General features: G+C 39.3%; 2 protein-coding genes and 1 long non-coding RNA gene across 3 annotated transcripts; 2 read left to right on the top strand and 1 right to left on the bottom strand.

Annotated features, from left to right (window-relative positions):
- Positions 1–2,247: 2,247 nt before the first annotated feature.
- On the top strand, positions 2,248–7,414 carry tm2d2 (TM2 domain containing 2). The gene is made up of 4 exons (XM_053610357.1): positions 2,248–3,172; positions 4,118–4,205; positions 4,730–4,851; positions 6,525–7,414. The coding sequence occupies exons 1-4, from the start codon at positions 2,817–2,819 to the stop codon at positions 6,736–6,738; spliced, it is 780 nt and encodes a 259-aa protein (XP_053466332.1). The 5' UTR covers positions 2,248–2,816; the 3' UTR covers positions 6,739–7,414.
- Positions 7,415–8,225: 811 nt separating this feature from the next.
- On the bottom strand, positions 8,226–22,286 carry htra4 (HtrA serine peptidase 4). Its single transcript, XM_053610359.1, has 9 exons — positions 21,609–22,286; positions 18,340–18,439; positions 17,857–18,061; positions 15,238–15,432; positions 14,346–14,378; positions 11,179–11,293; positions 10,741–10,798; positions 10,034–10,129; positions 8,226–8,693 (listed from the first exon to the last, which is right to left on the bottom strand). Exons 1-9 carry the CDS (start codon positions 22,027–22,029, stop codon positions 8,528–8,530), a joined length of 1,389 nt encoding a protein of 462 aa, XP_053466334.1. The 5' UTR covers positions 22,030–22,286; the 3' UTR covers positions 8,226–8,527.
- On the top strand, positions 10,040–13,950 carry LOC128599029 (uncharacterized). The gene is made up of 2 exons (XR_008384347.1): positions 10,040–10,116; positions 11,199–13,950. It is a non-coding gene; the product is annotated as an uncharacterized LOC128599029 (long non-coding RNA).
- Positions 22,287–22,890: the final 604 nt, after the last annotated feature.

Here is a 22,890-nt window from a genome sequence, read left to right as displayed (position 1 = left end):
TTGATCCTAAATCACTCACCTGTAAAGGTTGGTGGGGGGGTGGGGGGAGAGGGGGGGGGTGGTGTAACAGGGTAAGACAAGCCACATCTTGTTAACTGAATATTTATTAAACTTTAAATGCACAGGACAGTACAGTCTGAGCTGTTTGAAATAAAAGGATTTAGCTACAGCGCCGTTTTGCTTTTTTGCACTTTACAGAATCATTCTGGACCAAAACCGAAAAAAAAAAAAACGCTGTGAGGACATAAACGTCACATGACACAGACACAACTGGTTGAAATGGAACTTGATTCAGAGTTGATTCGGAGTCAGATTCAAAAATTCAGTTTTGTATATCATAGTATTAAAAAAAACAGTATTATGTTGGTAAAGTGTGAAGATGTTTCAGCTTTTGTGGAAATGATCTTCACAAGTGTGTTTTGATTGTCCTGACTTATTAGTGGTATTACATACTATAAAGTTTAAGAAAAATATTATATATCTATGTTTGATAGACAGCAGCACAAAGCTGTCTGAAATTCTAAACTCTGTCTAATAGAAAATATTCCGTGGGCAGTTTTGTGCACTGTGTACTTATTTTAAAGTACGTTATGGGGATATATTATTTATATATATAGAGAAGTTTATAAGTTGTGTTCTTTTTCATCATAAAATCTTCAAATGAGCCCAAATGACTAAAATAATAAAGAATTTTATTTGGAGCGGCTTGCCTTCCCCTGTTCTCCTCCACACTCTGACTGTGACTAATCTGTAATAAATTCAAACTGAATAAATGTCAATGTAAATTATGAAGATTAGGCTATTTATTATTTACCATTTGGCAGATGTGTGTGCATGAGATATGGAAGTGGATTTGTTGCCAAATAAAGCGTATGGCTTTGTATATAGGACTCTGTGTGTGTGTGATTCTGTTACTGTCACATTGCAACAGCGCTGCTGGAAGTTATTGACTATACTTTAGCACCAAGTTTTGCTACATGTCTTGATATTATATATATATATATACATATATATATATATATATATATATATATATATATATATATATATATATATATATATATATATATATACATATTTTCTTAATTGCCATAATATTGTGTTGTGTAATTTGGGTAATGTTTGGCCCAGTAGTGTCATGCTGCAGTCATTTATATATATATAATTCTTTTAAAAAATCATTTTAATTATCTTTATCGCTTATTATTATTATTATTATTATTATTATTATTATTATTTATTTATTTTTTTTAAAAACGAAGCTACATTCTTGTTCAAAATTTATTTCAAAGAGGTTATTGTGGAAGAGCAGATTAATATCACATTCTTCTTCCTACTATTATTATACATCTCACAGTAAGAATGATTACGAATTCTGTTTACCCTTTACCAGTAATTACATCACCTAAAGGTCAGCATTTAATTAATACTGTTAATTAATTTAAAGATCATTTAAGTACTTTTAATTTTGTTTTCCTTTGTTTTTTTTTCTTCTCAATGAAATATTTGGGAAAGGGAAGGGAGGAGAGAAGAGAAAAGGTAAATGAATCACATGAAAATGAATCACATGTAAATGAATCACATGAATATGAATCACATGTAAATGAATCACATGAATATGAATCGCATGAAAATGAATCACATCCAAATGAATCACATGTAAATGAATCATATGAAAATGAGTAAATAAATTAAAAGCAAAAAAAGATCATTTAAAAGCTCTTTCTCTCTCTTTTTTAATACTTGGGTTTCTAGATTGTTTTTAGATCTGACTTAAATGCCATTAATTGATTAAATCCTTTATTTAATATAAAGTTATTATTATTATTATTATTATTATTCCTAGATTTGGGTCTTTTTTATAATGTGATTGAGCCTTGTTTATAATTTAGTGCTTTGGAACAGGTGATGGGAACTGTTCAGTGTACAGGGCAGTGACAGTTCAGGACTGGGGATCTATAGATCTCTGATGTAATCCAGTACTAACCCTGCTCTGGTATTTTCTCTAATCGAACACGTCTTATTCAGCTAATCAGAGCACTACCGAGGCCTTCGTGGCGTTAAAATGAGAGCAAGCGTAAAAATAAACTCACCATAACCTCACCATAACCCTAACCTACATAGACTCTCTAGACTTTTTTTTTTTTACTAGCTGGTAAAATAAATGAAAGACTCCCTTTTTGAACGTCATCAGTGTGCGACGCACTGAACAAACGCATGAAATGATGACTTGAAACGAATGAACATGCTATTTTAGTCGCCCAGTTTATTTTAGTAATTCAGTATAGACGTAAAATTCTACATTTGTAAAAATTGTATACAAATATGAAAGATATTCGACACTATTATGACAAGTAAATTAAACGTTAGGAATATTGTAACAGTGTATAGCGTTATATTTGTTCTCCCCCACCCATATTCCGTCTCCTTTTTTGTGAATGGCTAGATTTCTGCGACGGCGCTTCATTAAGTTTTATGTGCAATATTAACAATACCACATGATTATAACAGGAAATCTCTAACTTAATTAAAAATGAATGAATGAATAAATAAATAAATAAATAAATAACACTTTTCAACCTAGTCTATTTACGATTTGATCTAGAGAATATTTTACGGGTTTTTTTTAACGGTTGTCCATGCGTCATCACGAGGAGCTCGCTGATTGGACGATTTCGCTATCGGTACGAACTCCGAGCCAATCCACAATCAGGAGGCGGGACTTTCCTAAATACGGGTAGCGCTGAGGAGGCTTGTGTAGTTAGCGAGTGAGCTAGCTCGCTGTAATGAGTGTTTCGTAGACAGGAGACCTCGCCATGTCGCACATTTCTGTGAATTATGTGTTGTTAGGCGGACAGTTTTTCTTGCTCGCCTCGGTGCTGCTTTTGCAGTGCCTGGAAGGGATTCTCTCTGAAAACTCCACTACACCCGGAAGCAGAGAGACGACATCAGCCATTACAACCACCAGCACAATAACAACAACAACAACTACTACTACTACAACAACTACAACTACAGCAGCAGCAGCTACATCTGCTACAGTCACTTCTCTGTTCAGACAGGAACCTGAAGAAAATGCCACATATAATAACATCCCAACAACAGAGCCGTCTAATCACACGGAGCAGTATGAATACAGCCCTCCATCACCGGTGGTCCTCTGTCGGTACCTGTAAGTGATTAACGAGCTGTTTGTGCCTGTTCCTTAATATCCTGGATACTAATACTACAGTATGTCTAGGCAAAAATACGAAGAATAGCTTTGGACATGTTCTCATGTTAATTTTATAGTTAGTCATCATTCCATGATGACTCATCCTGTACTAGTCTTCTTGTCGTCCAATTAAACGCTTTATAGAAGGATATGCACCGCCCCAGGGCGTGTCTCGCTCCACGAAAACATGGTCCATCGGTGTGTGTTTTCGACTGAGCGTCTTCCCGCCCCCTATCCACGTTTATGCAATTTTATTGGAGGAATGTCAGAAATGGAATTGCGCAAAACTATTACTCCAATTCAAAAAAACACGATAAAAAAAAACCCTCCGCAAGTTGCATTACAAATTTTGGAAATCCTGTACGGGCTGACTGTCACATGTATTTAGATTTTGGTGGGGGTGTGGCGTGTCTCGAACTGTACTGGCTGTCGTGCCACTAATCAACCAACTGTGATGATGATTAACTTACTATGATGAAACTGCTTCCTTCCAAGCTTTAGTTTTCTCCAGAATGGTTCTATGCGCTGTGTTGAACGAGAGGTCGTATATGACCGGATGAGATGAACGTCAAAGAGTAAATAGGAACTGTGGATAGAAAGTAAAGTTGGGAGCGGGGAACTGAAGAAACGTCCGAGGAATCAATTGAGCTGGTCGCTTGGATTTGTGGATTTACCGTGTCTCACCTGATTTCCAGCGTGTCTTACCTGATTACGAAAGGCTGTCTGTGACGTTCTAGTATGAACATAGGATGAATCTCTGTTATTTATTTAGTCTCAGACTCTCAGAGGCTTACCCATTCGGAGCTGCGAACAGTTTTACAAAACAAGGGCCATTGCATCGTTGATTACATCGTTAAATTTATGTGCTGTGTCATTATCTGATCTTTTATCCCCCCCATTCAGTCCCGAGGAGTTTATACACTGCAGAGATCCTGTTGATCACGATGGAAACATCACGGCCTTCCAGGAGCTGGGACACGGCTGTGTGAAGGCAAGTACCCAAAGAGCTGATCGGCAGAGGTTTACCTTCTATAAAATCGGTTCGGACGTTCGAATCGTTTCCACTCTTCCACAATATGTTCCTGCCCCGAGTAGTGACTCAGACAAAATCGATTCTTGCATGGTCCAGCGCACTTGGATGGATTTGTTCGGAAGATTCGATTTGTTAAGTGGGACATAATGGTGTTTATTAACAGCTTGACACAGTAGGAAAAAGAGCAAGGCCACGTTTCGGATTTTAAAACAGACTTGTTGACGATCCCACGGCCGTACAAGCGATCATCTAACGAACTTCGCTTAAGCTCATACAGTAATATAACCACTTTTACGACGAGGAGATCCGGGACGTGACCTTCCAAGAGTAAAAGTAAAAGTTCTGATTGATTTACTCCTTGTTCGTTTATGCAATTAAAAATGTACTTTTTTTTGCTTGGTAAAGATGAATAATTTCACCACAAGTGTATTTATTTCTTCATTATTTATTTGTTTGTTTATTTATTTATTTACATTTTACAGATTGGAAATCAAGGCCAGGTGTACAAAGATGTGAATCACACTCAGGTGCTGTGCACAGCGCTGGACGGCATCGAGTGTGCCGGGTCTCGGGAATTCCTGCGGGGGAACGAGCCGTGCATCAAGTACGAGAACAGCTTCAGACAGTTTTCCTGCAGTCTCAAAGAGTGTTTTATTCCTCTTACACCAGAGCAGTTTCTCAGATCAATTAACGACACGTCGTACTTTTTACGTATCACTTTTCTCTGTCTTTTTGCTAATGAGTCAAAAAAAATGCAGCTTGTCGTGAAACCAGAGCTCACTCACTCACTCACTCACTCACTGACTCACAGTTAGAAAGCACTGACACTGGAGACTCCTTCCACTGATAAATAAATAACCGTCCAATGCGGACGACTTTTCATTGTTAAATAACAGCACGTTTTTTTTTTTCTTCTAAATATCGGTTTATTATTAGGCGTAGATTATGTAGATCACCCGCCTTACAAGTTCCTGTGAATGTGGTGTCGCTATGTCTGGGCAATATAACAATATAATATCAATATCGTGATCAATTCCTGGCACAATACACCTGATGTCCTGAGATGTCATTGCTATCGTGCTATTTTTTCAAATTTGACTTGATATAAAATTTTGATCAGCATCCAATCTTAAAAATGGCTTCAAATTTTTATTATTATTATTATTATTATTATTAAACTTAGTTTTTGTGATGCATGTTCAACATGTGCTGTAGAAGTATCTCTAGATATCCTTAGTGGTTGCTCTTGAAACACTAACGTATTAGACCGAGCGTGTTATAATATAAACCCGTGATTTGGTGCTGCGTCACTGTCGAAATGAATCAGTGTTGCTCTGAGTGACGTTTTGCACCGTTTAATGGAGAACGCAGTGCAAAACCACGGTTTGGCTCCGCGACCATGTGCGCCGCATGCCACCAGAGGGAAGTCTAGTATTAAGATTGAACCCAGCGTCGTGAGAGGCGTTTTTGAAACTCGATTACGGCGTTAAAGGTAAGAGCTGCATATTTCATGTCCTAGGGGCTTAATTATGCAATCCACTTCCCTTTTTTTCCTTCCATGTCCTTACTTACGCTCCATGTAGACTGCTTAATGAAATGCCAGATTCGCGCTGAAGGGCGCAGGAACGATGTCGATGTTGGCGGGAGGTCACGTGACCGTCACAATTTCTGAAATGTAAAACAGCGCCGCCTTCTCCTGCAACCGTCTTTAGTTCTACGTTTGTACATAAGCAGTCGAGGAAGTGTTTCTGGCTTCAAGATCGACGTCGTTTTTGTCCGACAGTGCGTCGTAAAGCATCGACACCACATCAACAAACCTGTTCAGGATTACGTAACGGTGTTTCGTTCGCCAGGCAACCCAATCCCATTCGAACGTGGATCGCTAGCTTTTAAAAACTTCGACCGCCACCTTCGTTTCCTGCTATATATTCATTTCCATTTAGGTTTCTCTCCGCCATGCATCTCAACTGTAAGCGGCTGGGCAAAGCAAGCGTAAAGAAACTGCTCGCATATATTTACATGTTCTCAAAGCAGAGCTGCCAAAGTGTGTCTTTGAGCTGTCGAGTATGATTTTTGGCTGTCATGGGGACATCCAGTGGGACCATCATCGTGCTCAACAGCACAAGTGCAAACCTTCTCCTAGTGCTGATTCTAGGCTATTAATGTTTATAATAATAATAATAATAATAATAACAGTTACAAGAAGAGAAGCAAGATCCTGGATCAGTGCGAGGTATATTGTGTACTATGTATATATAATTCACGATGTGTCCACAGATACACGGGCCACTACTTCATCACCACGCTCCTGTACTCGTTCTTCCTGGGCTGCTTCGGCGTGGACCGCTTCTGTCTGGGCCACACGGGCACCGCCGTCGGGAAGCTCCTCACTCTCGGAGGCCTGGGAATCTGGTGGTTCGTGGATCTCATCCTCCTCATAACCGGAGGACTGACGCCGAGCGACGGCAGCAACTGGTGCACGTTCTACTGACCGCAGACGTTTCCACCCGCAAGTGCGCATGTGCTGATTGTTTTATCGTGGTACTGTATTAACAATGACATATAGGCACGTTTCGTAAAATGCAGCCTAGTTTGTGGCGATATTGCTATATATTGGATTTATTGGCACACACCTACTGACAAGCCAAATGGGTTGACTTCAGTTCTAGAGGAATATGAAAGATACTTTTCAAATACGAATTAAATGTGTTGAATGAGATCCTGCTTTGTTTTGTACAGTGTAAAGATTTTTTGTTGTTGTTGTTGTAAATAAAATGTCGTTCACTGTAAACATGTTTGAATAAAGGCACAGACACACGCAACTAATACGTAGTACATTGCGTACATATTCACCCCCTTGAACTTCCCTATGTTTTGTAGCGTTATGACCTGACCGAAATAAATGGGATTGTATGTAATGAATCGAAAGGGGGGTGAATACTTACGCGAGGCGCAGGGGGGGAAAAAAATGAAGCGTTCTGCTTTGCATTTTGACATTTAGAACAAATTCATGCATGTTCAATCAAGACAGCGCAAACTGTCTGGTTCGTTTCGGTGCTTGGCCTTTTGCAACGAAGTCATTTCTAGCTCTCTTTATTTCCCTTCCGCGTACAATCTGGCGCTGTCGCACTTCGTGTGATTTGTCCGATAAAATGCCAAGATTTGCATAGTAGAGCGTACGCCGATGAAAATGTCAGTCAAATGCGCTTTTATCGTATTGCAGATCACGTAGCAACAAAGCGGCGGCGGCGCGGCACGCGAAAACCGTTCACGCGTCCTTTCTGAGAAAATATTCAAAACGTGCAATTAAAAAAAATTCATTTCCTTTTTGACCAAGAAAAAAAAAACGTTTTATTTAACTTTAATAAAAAATATAATGTTCTTTTAATGGGGATTTTTTGTTGTTGTTGTAAAAGCTTGACACTACACGTCCTTGCTTTCTACCATGTCAGGAGCCCAGTGATTCAATAAATTATGACCCTTTTGTTTAATTCGTGTGCTGTGAGGTCGCTCCACTTCGGTGCCTCGTGTTTTTCTCAGTCTGAAAAACAGTTTAGTTCCACGTAGAGAATCTCATTTGTTACAGCAGATCAAAAAAACAGGCCCATGGAACATGAGCACGGCACTCGGGAACATTAAAAAAAAAAAACACACTCTTAACAGATTCACGTTTAAATGCCCCTTGATGTATTTGTTTATAATAAACATAACGTAAGTGCTGTTGGTTTAAACAGTTCCTTAATAACCGCCTGCAGACTTTGACTTCGAAAATACTCTATCTTTAAAAAAACACCACAGAAACATTCCCTTCTGTTATTGAGAGATACATTTCACCATGTACACAATAAGGATCAAACCTGCTTGTAACGTCATACTATTTCTATATTATTTACATATTTGATAGTACTTTTGCACGAGGACATGCTAAAAATAAGAAGAAAAAAACGTAAACAATGCCCTAATATTCGGATAACGCACGAGGAGCGTATTGTGTTGTATTGTGTTTGTGTAAAAAATAACGTACTTCCGTAGCCTACTCGGAAACGAATCACTGATAGCTAATCAACTAATTAGTGCTTAACGATGAAGTTTTTAGATATGTAAACCTACTCGCTGCTAGCAGCTATTTCTTTGTATTAAAACTGACCGTTTGTTCACAGTGCATCATGGGTAATACGTATAGTCCTGTCACCACCAAGAATAGCGAAAATACTGACTAATAGGAAGTCTTAGATTGTGGCCGACACCAATGGTGTCCGGGACGCAGCCGGCCAGAGCTGTCACTCCAGTTCTCCGGGAACAACTGTTAGCGCGACGGTTTCGTGGACGCGCCGCACCGTCACCAAGAGCGTTTCGGCTGATTGCACCGCATGACTCACGTCGTCCGTGCTCTGAACCGGTTTGCCGTTAATGCTGATGATCACATCGTGGTTCTTCAGGCCAGCGCTATGGGGAAAAAAAAAAGAAAAGTAACACTTTTTTTATCTGGAGACAGTCAGATGTGTGATGTTAGAGCCCTAACTTGAGAAGATTGTAGAGTGAAGGAAGCAAAGAACCAGAGATTCTGGTTAAGTGTAGAGAATATTTTTGCTTAAAAAGTTGGTTGCTTCTGCCAGGAGGTTACGACGTGCATAGATGGAGTTTTTAACATACAGTATGTCCAAATCAATGCAGAAGGTGGCAACATGTAGAAAAACCTTGAATATATATATATATTTTACAGGAAGAGTGCTGGTATTCTCTTCAGGCGATAGCGGAGGTGTCGGTAATTTAGAAAACTAGTGTTTGCAGGGTTAAAACGGCATCCCTATGCGTATGCTTAAGCATAAAATATCACTTGTCCAAATAACCATAGAGTTCAATTCTGCAGGAAATTCACTGAGGACTCACTGACCTTGTGATCTGGAAGAACAAGCGCTTAAGCTGGGTTTACACTGTGCGATTTTTTACCAAGATTTAGCTGTCACGGACAAAATTCATCCATCCACCCATTTTCCGTACCGCTTTATCCTACACAGGGTTGCGGGGAGCCTGAAGCCTGTCCCAGGGGTCTCGGGACATGAGGATGGGATGCCAACCCATCGCAGGGCACAATCTCACACACACAATCTGGAAATGCCATCAGCCTACAGCACATGTCTTTGGATTGGAGTATATGACACTGGAGTACCTGGAGGAAACCCCTGAAGCATTGGGAGAACGTGAAAACTCTATGCACACAAGGTGGTGGCGGGATTTGAACCATCAAACTCGGAGGTGCGAGGCAAACAGTGAAGTCACACAGTCTAATCCTGGCTTTATGAGAGATACTTTTCCACCTGAATAGGATGGCGTAGATCGTTCTTCAGGATCAAAGGGTGATCATTCAGAGCCCCGGAAGCTATCTTTACCTCACTTTAACAACCACCTTCTTTTGTTCCTAAGCCCCACAAATCCCATTACTCAGCATCTCTCCTGACAGGCAATGAGATCGAAATGAATTGCACCAGTTTTTGCTCACATTTGAAAGGTTTCGTGGTTCCATAAAGCACCCGCACCCTCCGCTTCCTGCCTTTTTTGTCACGCTGCCAACATGCCTTGCGGTGCACGGCGCATCGTTACAGTGCGCAGAGGTGGAATGTTTTCAAGCTGAGAAACGCACAGTAGAAAAGCCCCGTGGCGCACAGAGGGACATTAATCGCATAACGAATCCGGGTGTGATAGTGGGAGTGCGCGCGGCATCGGGCTGCTGTGAAGTGGAAAGGAACGAGAGAGGAGTTGGGAAGGCCTGGGCCTGTTTTACTTACCTGGAGGCAGCCGTTCCAGGGATCACCTCGTAGACGTACACTCCTGAACTGACATCTGGGAAATCGGTCTCCCTCTCTTTCAGGTTCCTGATTAAACTGCAATCAAAGAAAAAAAAACAACAACAACATAAAGAAAATGTATAGGTTATGTATGTGCACACTTCAGTGCTAACATGTGCATGCTAGCTTTTTTGAATTGCTGGAAGCAGCCACTTTTATTCCCTGTTTATTTTCATTGGACAGTCAGAAAGATTTTTTTTAATTTGATGTACGTATTTGTGGAAGGTGAATACTGAGCAGAATTTTCTGGAAGCTACTGTAGTAATGAAACTATGCTAGCCCCATAGCCTACGAGCATAATGGCTTATTTTTCAGTGTTTATTTTTGAAATATTTCAATCAAACTCCATACCCGTTTGGTATATCTTCTTTTTAATGTCTTGGCATGTTGTCTGAAAGTAGTTCAGCGAGTGTTACAGGCTAACGTGGCTAAAACCTTAGACTCTTCCATGAGCAGTTCTAGTTTGTGAGTTATTACACAGTATGTTTTTTTTTAAAAGATATTTTCTGTATCGTATTTTTAATAGAAGATAAAGATAAAAGAACGAGGCAGGACTGTTCATTTTGGCTAGGTTTCGCAAACTTGGTGGCTAACAGTATATAAGCAGCAACTGGCTGTTGAAATATCTTGATGCAAGCAGAACTTACGATGGCGTCAGCTGAAACATTCTCAGCCCCATATATCGTTTTTTGGGCTGCGTGTTCCCTGCAATCAAATGACAAGACTCATATGTTCATTACGTCTTTCATGATGAAACAATGCAGCCTATGTTCAATTTATTTAAAATCATTATCCCTCTGTTCAGACGCCAGTAATGATTATATAAGCACTATATATAAAGTTACATTTCTATTTATTATTAAAGCTACACTTAAGAGAAGGAGAGTAAAAAACAAGGTTAAAAAGGAAAAGAACATTGAAAAGAATAAATAAATTAACTACAAGAAAGATGAGAGAAGAAAATATCACGCGCATGTGGATGTGCACGTCAACTGACCACAAAAAAACCCCCAAAACGAAGCACAATTTGACAGAGGAACAATATAACCCTTTTGAATTATGCAAGAAAAAAAGGTTGAACAAACCTTTCCTTTGTCTCTTGTAGGAGTCTGCGAGGAACTGCCGTATCCGGTCCGAGGGAATTGCAAATGATATTCCTGCCGTGACCTTCAGCGTGTTTATGCCGATGACGTCTCCATCCTTGAAACACAAAACGGACAGCATAATAGCCAAATAGCATCAGATGAATGAACGGTATGGCCTTGGGAAACATAAAGGCCACCCCGGACCACTTGTTTGAGACGTGCGATCCCAAATTACACCGCTACGGAAAGTTCTTTCCATTTTAATCAGAAAACAGAAATAGAACAACCTGTTACCTTGGGCTTGAGCATTTTAAACTGATGGATGCATCAACGAAATGCAGCAGTATGAAAAATGTGATTCATTAAGGGCGCATAATGATAGTGTCGTTCTGGCCTTAGCCTGGTTTTTCAGACAGCCGTGTCATTTGGACTTATGTACCCCTGCTGCTTTATTCTAATAAATGACTCCGTGTGTGAGGACATTTTAAAGCCCTTATTAGTGGCGTTAGGTGTGTTAATTCTTTCAAATGTGGTTCGAGATGTGAGAAACATATATGGCTATCACATTCAAGTACACCATCCACCTCACAAAAACAAAATGAATCCCTCTTGCGCATCCTGTTTGACATTCAGCATTAACAGTGTTATGTGATATCACTGTATATATTTCATACCACAGCACAGTTGAATTCTTGAATGTAATTGGTCAGAAGGTATTGATTAATTGTCCTTAATAGCAGCCATGATAGTAGTGCAGTTTCATATGAATGCACTCGTTCATAAAATGTTATCATTTCTATAGTAACAGCTAACAAGCAGGCACTTGTAAGGTGGACGCTCCACATAATTGGATTAAAAAAATCATGTTATTTCACAAACACACACACACACAAAAACTTTGAAGGAAAATTGTTGAAGGAAATTGTGAAGATTTATGGAAGGAGTCTCCAGTGTCACCGCTTTGTAACAGTCGGTTTTCGGTAACATGACAAGCTGCATTTTTGTTGTTGTTGTTGTTGTTGTTGTTGTATTAACTTCAAGAGAAAAAAAGAGAGGCTGGTGAAGAAACGTCTGTTTATGGCTGCTATAACATAAGTGTTAATATCTGTTAACTAACGCGTTTACTTCAAATGTAACTATAAATGGATAAAAAGTACAATATGTCATTAATACAAAATAAAAAAAACCCCAAATATCTGGTAAATTGCTTTGGAATAAACCCCTTTGTAATGTGCTGTTATTGTTTGGGTTGCATTGCTACATTGATTATTTACTCAGTACAGACCATGTGGCCAAATTAAATCTGAACTCTGCTCTAGGTTATTTGTTTCCAGACCAAAAGACAAACCGAACCATGAACATCAGAATAAACACATCATAAGTAATATTATCAAAAGTAATACAGTAAGTTAATTGGTGTTTAGTTAAGAGTTAATGTAATACACCATCATTGACTCCATGATCAATCCAAGACTAAAAATATCCTCATAAATGAGCAAAAAGGAACACTGTTGATGATAAAAAGGTGATAACTTACTGAACTCTGGTCTCTAGGTTTCAAAATGAAAAGTTTCAACCTCAGACAACAACCAAAAACATGTTCACTAATGTGTTGTTCATGTTGGTCATCATAGCTTTGATTTTACTTACGATCAGTCCATCTCAATCGGTCCAATAATTGTAAAGTTAGTTGCTTTTACCGTTTTTTAATTTTTCTAATTTATTTTCAGTGATTACCTCTATGTACACAAAATTTTTTACAGAAGAATGCTACTATAGAGGACCTATTTCTGTGAAAATTTCAGGTTTGTATCTTGTTCCTTACCAGAGATATTCAACCCAAGATAAGGTGTTTTATTTATTTATTTTTAATTGCACTTTCTTGCTCCCATAAAAAATAAAAAAGAGAAAGTCTTAAACCTGAAATGTTCTCCATGCACAGTATACTTACAAAGTATTTTGCACTGTATTCTTTTTTATTATTATTATTATTTTTTTTTATAGTAAATTAACCAATGTTCATACAATCACCAAGGGGTCATTCCATCTCAAGTGGTCCAATGCAGGTGGCTTTACTTTTTTTTTTTTTTTTTTAAATGTTTCTTTTTTTTATTGATGTATTGGCATTGCAAAACCTTTTTTTGACAGCTACTGTATCTTTTTGTCATGGCACACAACAAATTTTGGTTATACAGCTGTTTACAGAAACCTCAATATCTTGGCTCAGGATGGTCCTAGCTCCTTGGAACAAAACTGAACTCTAGAGCACATTATAAGGTACATGTACATATATAAACATTTTGCACATTATTGTTCCTTAGAACAATACAACTTAAGTTCTAATGTAATGCTCAAGATTACTCACAGTTCCAATTTTATGGTCAGTTCATAATGGGATGGGTTCGAGTCTCAGTCTTATTTTTTTAAGGGGGTACCTGGATTAATTTTAGTGATGGTTACTATCACTGAAGTTCATGGTTTGTTTATTTTAAGCATATTAAATAATGTCAGGTAAGGCAACCCTAATGTAAAGTGTTACCAATAAATTTCCTTCTAACACAATCTGGCAACCCTAGTAGATTTTGTAATGCATTGGGGTGTTTGACAGTACTGTACTGCTGTTTCATTCTTCAGAAAAGTAGCTACAACTGATATGCAGATATGTTGGTGATCTTTGGTTAAAAATGTATGTGTTTATCATCCAACTGCTTAAAAATACAGTACTCTCAGTGTACTCAACATCCTTCAAAATTGGGATATGTTAAATTTTTTTTTTTAAATAATTTAAAAAAAAGGCTACATTGGTGATTTTACCATCTCTCAATTTCTGGTCATTAAATGAGAGTGCTGTTTTATTGCCGATTGCTGGGGAAAGCTGGATCGAAACATTGCCCTGGGGCACGGCTGGGAGTACGTGGTGTTCTCACCCTCTCGGGATCAATAGGAGAATATAAACCACTGCAGATGATTTATCCAGATGAAAGCAAAACATCAGCGGTTAGACAGAGGAAAAAAAAAGAGATGGAGAGCAAAGAAGAGGTTTGAAACCCAGCGTGAGTGAGTAAAAACCAGAGATGTGACCTAGGATACATGTTAACTAAAGCCACCTGAGACACCCAGAACATGAAACATGAATAAGCGAGAATTAAGACCGAGGACACACGTACCAAATTAACAAGGGGCCCTCTGGAGTTGCCGTACTGCAAAAAAACACATTTAATATGATTTCATTTTCCTTTCACGCCACACAAGATGGCAATATAAAAGTGCATTCACAAGCAAGGACACAACCACTTGAGACACCGTACATGAGGCTTCATAAGTGCTTCTGTTCAAGAAAGCTGAGTGAGGTTATGCTTCTCCCAACTCCATATTTCATACTCATATTTCATATTTCATAAGCTCAGTCCTGGTCCTAGATTTTCGAATACGATTTTTAAAAATATATATATTTTCACACAGAAAAGAAATGATAATGATAGTGTATGTTTAATACGAGCTCTTTTAATTTAACAGTAAAATTCAATTTCACAGAAATGTACTTTTGTTTTGGAACTGTTTTGGAAATTGGCTTAAAATTTAGAAAACAGATACTGGAATAAAATCGAGTGCAAACGTCATCCTTCGGACAAAATAACGAAGTAATTTATACGTTGCAATTTACGTGACATTTGAGCAAGTAGGAATGTCTTGAATATAGTCAAATGTATCTAGTATTTTCTATTATAAGACGACAAATTATTAAACCTATTTCTAAGAATTTTAACTTTAAATAGTCTTGTTCTATTGGCAGAACTATTGGCAGTTCTATTGGCAAAAAAAACGCATTTCAATCTATAGGGGATGCAAACTTTTACCCTGAATTATACTGTGCCTACTAGTAAGTCTGAGTCCATTACTCAAACACTGTTAGTATATCGTGTCCTTTTGAAAGCCAATCACACATCACTCAGTCACACTCACATAGTAGTCGACTATGTGTCTAGTTTAAATAATGTGTCCTGTCACTGGATTTATTCTCTCAGCCAAACCCTTGGTTTTATCCTTCCTTGCACCTACATTAATGATGGCGTCGGTCTGGATGTACTCCATGTCGGAGTTGTGGAGGCCGAGCTCGTGGCCACCGCGCTGCGTGGTGCTGATGATCCCTGTTGTGACGGTGTTCTGCAGAGAGAACGGGCTGCCGACGGCCACCACGAACTCGCCCGGCCGCAGGTCAGAGGAGCGGCCCAGAGACAGGACAGGCAAAGCCCCCTACACGGACACAAAGGGAAGTTAAGGTGCCGTCAGTATGGCTACAGATACCAATCTACCCGCATACCTGAGTCCAGTGTTCTCATTTTGACGTCTAATACCCACCATCACACTCCAAACAATCTGGACTGACTTTTTTTAAAAAAAAATAAAGGTTTGTGTATGTAGCAATTGATAATAAAAACAAAAATCTCATTAAATGTCTGTTAGTCTGATTTACTAACAGGATCTATGGAATATTTTGCATTTGAAAAGAGTAAAAATAGCACCTCTCGTCTATTTTGCTTCTACCTAATACAGGGCAGGGTATATGCCAAAAGATTAAATTAATGCTTTTATCCTGAAAGCTACTTTGATAAAAAGCAACCGCATGTGTAAATGAATACAACCGAAAGGCGAGTATTAAACTGGCACAAACCTGTTTCTGCCACTTAAAGCCAAAAGCATTTTAAATGAAAGTTGCGTCAGCATCTCAAGTGTCTCGAAACTATGCTGTTATCAAGATCTCTTTTTATTCTGTACACATGTTGTAATGTTCTCATGCATCTCATTGCCTTTAGGGTCATTTGTGTTATACATGGTGTGTAATTAGCTATACTTGTTTTACTCTTCCAGAAGTAAGGAATATTAAATATTAAATATTGTTTCATTCCCTGGCTTTTCAAGTTCCATCATTTGCACAATTTCTTCCCCTAAATCACTGCAAACATTAATGTATCCAATTTATTGGAGCTCTCAGCGAATCAGGGTTTCTATCTGCTTTTCTGAACAGAAAGCATAAGTCATTGATTAAAACCCTTTTTTTCAATTCTGGAAAGTCGGACTTAGTCCACAGTCATATTACCGTGGGCATACTACAAAATTACCTTAAGCAAGACTTCAAAGGAGTTTGATATGTGTGTGTGTGTGGTAGTTATTAATGTCCTGGCAAAAATTCAGGCGCCTACTGAAAAAACCTCCCAAAAAAACACCACCCATCTGCACTCCTGCAGCGTCGCCTGAAAGCTTTTTGCAGAGAAGTAAAAAGTAAAAGGCTGCACGGAAACATGTTTTTACCTGTCTTCCCTTGTCTGTGAGTAGTGGGGAGTGTTTTTTATAGTAGAGAGAGTGACACTCTCACTTTATTACCTGCTCTCCTCAGGCAGAACGCCTTGTTCCATCCCTCTCCAGGATGCCTGCGGCAATGGATCTACTTCCATCTGCCGAAAATGTTTTAGTCCATCTCTTGATGTCTGTACACTGCTTGTGACTGATTACTGGTGAGTCATATGCTGATGTCCTGCACAAGGTTATAGTGGCCTTCAATATGAGAGGACGGGATTTGATCAGAAGCTGTGGCCGTTATAGTTTAAAGGCAATGTTACTGTAACATGCTACTCTGTTTTGGTAAAATCCAAGAGAGCTCCATGCAATTAATGTTTCTTGATACAGATGCCTTACCCACCATAGTGGCATGAGGCACAATTTTACATTTATAGAAGAACAACTTAGAAATACAGGCAAAATATTGATCATGTCAAGGCCTGGAGCTGAATCTTGCTGAGACTCGGTGATGGCTAACCATGGCTAGGTAACGATTCACACTGCTGTGACCAGTGGTGGCCCAAGCCTATTAGGTAAAATTTTTATTTTCACCTCTTGGCTTTCCCTGAGGCAAAGTCAACACATTGAAACAAACATCCCCAATTACTGGGCTTGGATTTCATCTTGCATCTTCAACCTGCAGTTTGTTTTTTGTTTATTTTATTCAGTTTATCTACATTTTTGGGTCATAACCCACAAGTGTGCATGTTATTCTTTATATGGTCTTATAATTTTTCATTTTTAAATGAAATTAATTAGAATTTTTTTTCTGACCTTTAGTGATCTTTAGTGACCTTTATTAAAAAAAAAACAAAAAAACAAGTGACATCCATCAGCAGGACCAATCACGGATCACCATTGTTCCCAATGACCAGTCACTGACACCACTGAAACGCAATGACCAATCACTGATCACCACTGTTCCCAACAACCAATCACTGATCACTAATGTGGGGCGGCTGTGGTTCAGGTGTTTGAGCGGGTTGTCCACTAATCGTAGGGTTGGTGATTCGATTCCTGGCCCACATGACTCCATATGCCGAAGTGTCATTGGGCAAGACACTGAACCCCAAGTTGCTCTCAATGGCAAGTTAGTGCCTTGCATGGCAGCTCTGCTACCATTGGTGTGTGAGTGTGTGTGAATGGGTAAATGAGACACAGTCTAAAGCGCTTTGGATAAAAGCACTATATAAGTGCAGACCATTTACCATTTAATGTTCCCAATGACCAATTATCGATCACCACTGTACCCAATGACCAATCACTGATCATCATTGTTCCCAACAACCAATCACATGCTAACGCTCACCTTTACAAACAAAGTGATATACGCCAACCTACCTCTGAGTCAATCTTAATTAGAGCGATGTCTAATTTCTGGTCCATGTCTTTGATCATAGCATCATAATGGACACCGTTGTTCAGCTCCACTTTAATTCGCTGTTTGTTGGATAGTACATGGGCGTTAGTGACTATCCAGCCATCTTCTGACACAATAAACCCTGAGCCAGTGGACACTGGCATTTCCTGGTTTGTATATGGTAGTCTGAGGAAACAAGAAAAACGAGTACTTGACTGAGATGCTTCCTTTATATCTCAGAAATGCAGGTACTGAAACTGAGATCTTAAAAATGTCACTCTCTAGTACACTTTTGTGAAAGTATTATAGCTGGATAGTATTATAGGACTTGATTCAAGTCTGTTAGTCTAGTGAGAGCTCGCTAACTGACCCCTTGATCTTGATAAGACGCTCTGTCAGACTTCAGCTGTTACCCTTCATTGTGTTGTAAGTCTGGGTCTGACTGACCAGTGAATTCTCCTAACCTTCTGAACAGCTCCAGATGAACGACTGCAGGAGCGATCTTGTCCACTACGTCTGCTATGAAGTTGAATTTGTAGCGCATGCTGCTGGGGTTCTGAGAACCTGTTGACGTAAAACCACTTGAATTAACTTTCAAATAATGACTTTATTGTGAATCTTAAACGAACAGAGACCGAGCCTGGAATGTTTACTCTAGAGAAAGTAAACTGCCATAAGTGTTTGCATACAGGATTACACTATAGATGATGTACACTGGATTAGCTCTGAGTTTATTAATAGAGAGCATAATGTATGTTGTTTGGATGCCTGGAAATCACATGTTTTTCCAGGGTCACCCCATTCCCAAGCATCTCCTTACAAAATTAGCTTATATTATAATGCCAAACACACAAAGACAACAATCTACTGCTTTGCCTTCGTCAAATGACCTTGCTTAGTAGTCTTCTTTCTTAATTCCACACATCCCTTTTGTTACTGTGTCAGCAACCCTATTAATTTTATTTATTTTTTTTTAATCTGGCTTTTTCCCCCTTAAACACACCCAGAATAAAAAACAATATTGGGGGGAAAAAAATTAACAATCGCACATTTGGTTCCAATTCATCATCTGCTCTGTACAGGTTCTGTACGCCCACCAGCCCATATGCAGTCAGGCAAAAAAAAATTCATATTGTTCAGGGGCAAATGAGTAACATGTGCAAACAAGCCACATGTCAGAGCGTTAAAGCTGGCCTGTGGGTGCCTGCTGCACTCAAGATAGCCTGCCAGAGGTGTTTTCACCGCCTTAAATTGATGTGGGATGCTTATTTGTGCTCTCTCCTGGGTAAGCCGCGGGATGTAAACAGTGTGCAAATATGTCTGATGGATCCCTGTAGTGTAGATGAGAAATTCGGAGCACGGGCTGTGTTTCTGTTTTTGGAAGGTTCGAGTAGTCAATGGCATAGTACAGTTGCATGCCAATGGTTCTGCTGCTACAGTTTTTATATCTATTTTTATACCTTTGTGTAATGTAACATGGCAGAACACATTAATCACTGAATACTCTGAGCAAACATTGAGCAACATCTGGACCTGTTACTAGGAACTGTTTTCAACACATCATTGTTGACAGAACTCATGTTTGAAAGAAATTCGTAAGAAATTGTAAACCTGTCATCAGTGAAGTGATTCTGATTAACCAAAAAAAGAGAAGAATATCTGCTGTTTCTGTAGGATTTTCTTGACATCTTCTTGATTGTATCTCATTGCTGAAGTCATATCACGATCAAACTTTTACCTTAATGCAGGTGGTCGAGCGGGTTGTCCACTAATCGTAGGGTTGGCGGTTCGATTCCCGGCCCGGATGACTCCACATGCCGAAGTGTCCTTGGGCAAGACACTGAACTCCAAGTTGCTCCCGATGGCAAGTTAGCGCCTTGCATGGCAGCTCTGCTACCATTGGTGTGTGAGTGTGTGTGTGAATGGGTGAATGAGACACAGTGTAAAGCGCTTTGGATAAAAGCGCTATATAAGTGCACCATTTACCATTTAAATAGGTTCCCAGCACCATACAGGTTTAAACAATGACGCACACACATACATTTCTTGTACAGTTGATGTTAAAATCATAGTCAGTCTCACAATAGAACAATATCGTAAGACTACAGTATAAAGGCTGATAGATCTATTAAGTCCATAGTTTAAGTTACAGCAAGAATGAAACATGTATGGTCAGCATTGTTCAATGGACTGCGAGCTATTAAACTTCTCCTGACATCAAAAGAGCTCTGTAATGCGGTTCCATTATTTTTTAAATCATATTCCGAGTTTTATAGGAATGGCAATAAATCCATTATTACATAAGCACCTCCTGTTACGTTTTCATGAGGGGTCTTGTTTTAACTTTGCATGAAGTTGTAAAGTTTGACTCCTGCCTCACTGACACGTGAACCCGTGAATGACGTCCTCATCGCCGGCTTCACCTTTCTCACTGCAGTGTACACGCAAAACCCAGTAAAATGCTCATATAAGAGTGAATTCCGTTTTAAAGTGTATTTTGTTCAGGACACAAGGAACAATACTGGGCAGTTAGGTCTGTAAGTGTCAATAAAGTTACGGTAATACCTTATGGTGTGCCTTAACTTAGAATAGAAATAGAAAAACTGGTATATACGGTATACTCTTGAAAATGCAGCAGTGATTCAATCTTTTTACTTATGAAACATATTTTAATTTTGCTGTAAGTAGATATGCAGCGTACAAAAGTGTATTTACAGCTTACATAAGTATAACTGAAGCAGTTTTATCTTAGTGCAGTCAGGAACATTTAACACATAGTTCTTCTTTAATACTATTTCTGCGTGATTAAATCAAATAATGACATATTCTGACACCCTCTAGGCGTACTTAACGTTAGCATTAGCAAAGTCAAGTTTCATGAACGTTATTGAACTTTTTACTTCCTCTCGTCTTCACATCTTTCCTTTTTGACATTTGACCTTTTCTAGATGTGAGTAACCTCCAGGAGGACAGGAAGTTTCTTGCTGTGTGTGTCCTGTAACTGGATTTTGATCATCTACAGTAGCCTACCGTATGTGTGGTGCAGAAATAAAACTTGACTTGAAACGACTGGATTTCTAATAATGAATAATAATGCAAAACTTTTTTTTTTTGCTTATGTGGAAGAAATTGAATTTGGGTTTGGCGTCTGGTTCCACTTTATCCTGAGGCTAAATATTTATGTTAACCTTCCATTTCTTGTTTTTAAAGAGTAATACGTCATGTAAACTACTCATTAACCTTTATTTATTTATTTATTTATTTATTTACTTACACAGGCTACTTGCTTGCTTTATTGTTTCTGCCATGCACTATTAATTGCACAGATTATTAATTTGCTTTTAACAGTAGATTATTTTTTATTTTGAACAGGACCGTATCTGTCTCATGCTGAGTTGTTTCACTGAAATTGTATTTTTTTCATTCTTAAAAGTAAACTTCAACAACATTAAAAAGAATTAACTTAATTATTTACCTCCTTGCTTACTTTATATATATATATATATATATATATATATATATATATATATATATATATATATATATATATATATATAATATTATATTATATAACATATTAAATATGTTATATAAATTAGGAATCATATATTTATTAAAATTTTACCCTTGAACATAACCATGAATGTCGAATGCTGAATAAGTTCAACCGGGGGTGCAATGCGGGGGTGTTCCAAAATGGTGTGGGACAGGATCGCGCGCTTCGTTTACTCACCGGACTCGCACGCGCCTTTTTGGAGAGGAATGACAGCGGGCGCGCGGCTCCGCTCGGCCTTCCGGTTCTCGGCTCTGAGGCGGCACTCACTCGGGTATGTGCGACCGTCGCTTCCGCAGACGGGTCCAGAGGTGACGCACGCGCACGTGCGAGCCCCCGCCGCGCGATCGCAGCGGAGGCCGTCGCCGCAGCGCGCGCGGCCCCGCTCACCGCACGGGTCACCCTCCCCGGAGGCGCACACCGCACAGCAGTGGCACGCGTCCCTCACCACGCCGAAGAAGCAGGAGTCCGGGGCGAACGGGCAGCGGGATGGATCACACGCATCCGGGCATCCTCTCTCCGGTCTGTGCGTGACGAGCCGCGCGCGAATGAGCGAGGCCGCGAGCAGACACACCACCACTTTTACTTCCCACATGATCATGAGAGTTTGTGCTGCAGGTACACGAGACAGAGATTTGCCTGGTGCTCATCGCCTGCCTCCCCAAACTGCTACAAAGCCACAACACCAGCTCCCAGGACTCAGCATCGTAGCTCCTGATTGTGATTTTACTCTCAGCAGCTCCTCAAGTGCAGATCTATTAAATCTGCACCATGTGCACTATATGGCCTGAGGTTTAAGAGGAGGAGCCCTCAAAGAAGACGCTTCAAATCCCACCCTAGTGAAGAGAAAAAACTTCAATAAACATAATATACAGCACACGTTATACTGTACTGTACTTGCAGCCACACTGACTAACACACAAAGTCTGGGGAACTGTATTTGTAATTACATATTGTACAAAATACTATAACATTTTCAGGGGCACACTTAACATTAGGCAAAGGTCGGCAATTGCCTTGGGCCCCGAGCTACCAAGGGCCCCCAAAACGCCGCACACACTTATGGTTAAGAAAGTTTTGTTTTTACTTTTCTCTAATTAATTATGTTTTTCTTAAAACCCACATGCTAAAATGCCACCAGAATGCTTAATTTATGAGTGTATCAGTGGTTAGTGGTCATAGTAAAATAGACTTAATAGACTTAAGATTAATTTCATAATATTTATATTAGATATTATATTATTATTATAGTAGTAGTAGTAGTAGTAGTAGTGGTCTATTTTTTGGGGGTAAAATGATTAGATGTGGGTTCATGTTGGTGTTAAAAATTTCCCGTCCTGATTGAGGAGTTGTACAGCTGAGTGATGAAGCTCTACTACACTGCACCCAGATGATTCCCCCTGACTAGCTAACATGCGGTCTTGATTGTTTTATATTCTTTGTCACACTGTTCTTCTGTTTC

Source organism: Ictalurus furcatus, chromosome 22, assembly GCF_023375685.1.
Source record: "Ictalurus furcatus strain D&B chromosome 22, Billie_1.0, whole genome shotgun sequence".
NCBI classification, from domain to species: domain Eukaryota; kingdom Metazoa; phylum Chordata; class Actinopteri; order Siluriformes; family Ictaluridae; genus Ictalurus; species Ictalurus furcatus.
The sequence above is the reverse complement of the archived record's forward strand: the minus strand, read 5'-3'. Positions and strand labels throughout refer to the sequence as shown.

Bases quoted from the DNA above. Each gene is read 5' to 3' on its own strand.
- htra4 (XM_053610359.1), bottom strand. From the start codon at position 22,029: ATGATCATGTGGGAAGTAAAAGTGGTGGTGTGTCTGCTCGCGGCCTCG. The intron at 10,799-11,178 runs GTTTGTTCAACC...ATTTGATTGCAG, and splicing joins CTACAAGAGACAAAGGAAAG to GGAACACGCAGCCCAAAAAA. The intron at 10,130-10,740 runs GTAAGTTCTGCT...CTTTGATTGCAG, and splicing joins ATGTTTCAGCTGACGCCATC to TTTAATCAGGAACCTGAAAG.
- tm2d2 (XM_053610357.1), top strand. From the start codon at position 2,817: ATGTCGCACATTTCTGTGAATTATGTGTTGTTAGGCGGACAGTTTTTC. The intron at 3,173-4,117 runs GTAAGTGATTAA...CCCCCCATTCAG, and splicing joins GTGGTCCTCTGTCGGTACCT to TCCCGAGGAGTTTATACACT. The intron at 4,206-4,729 runs GCAAGTACCCAA...TACATTTTACAG, and splicing joins TGGGACACGGCTGTGTGAAG to ATTGGAAATCAAGGCCAGGT.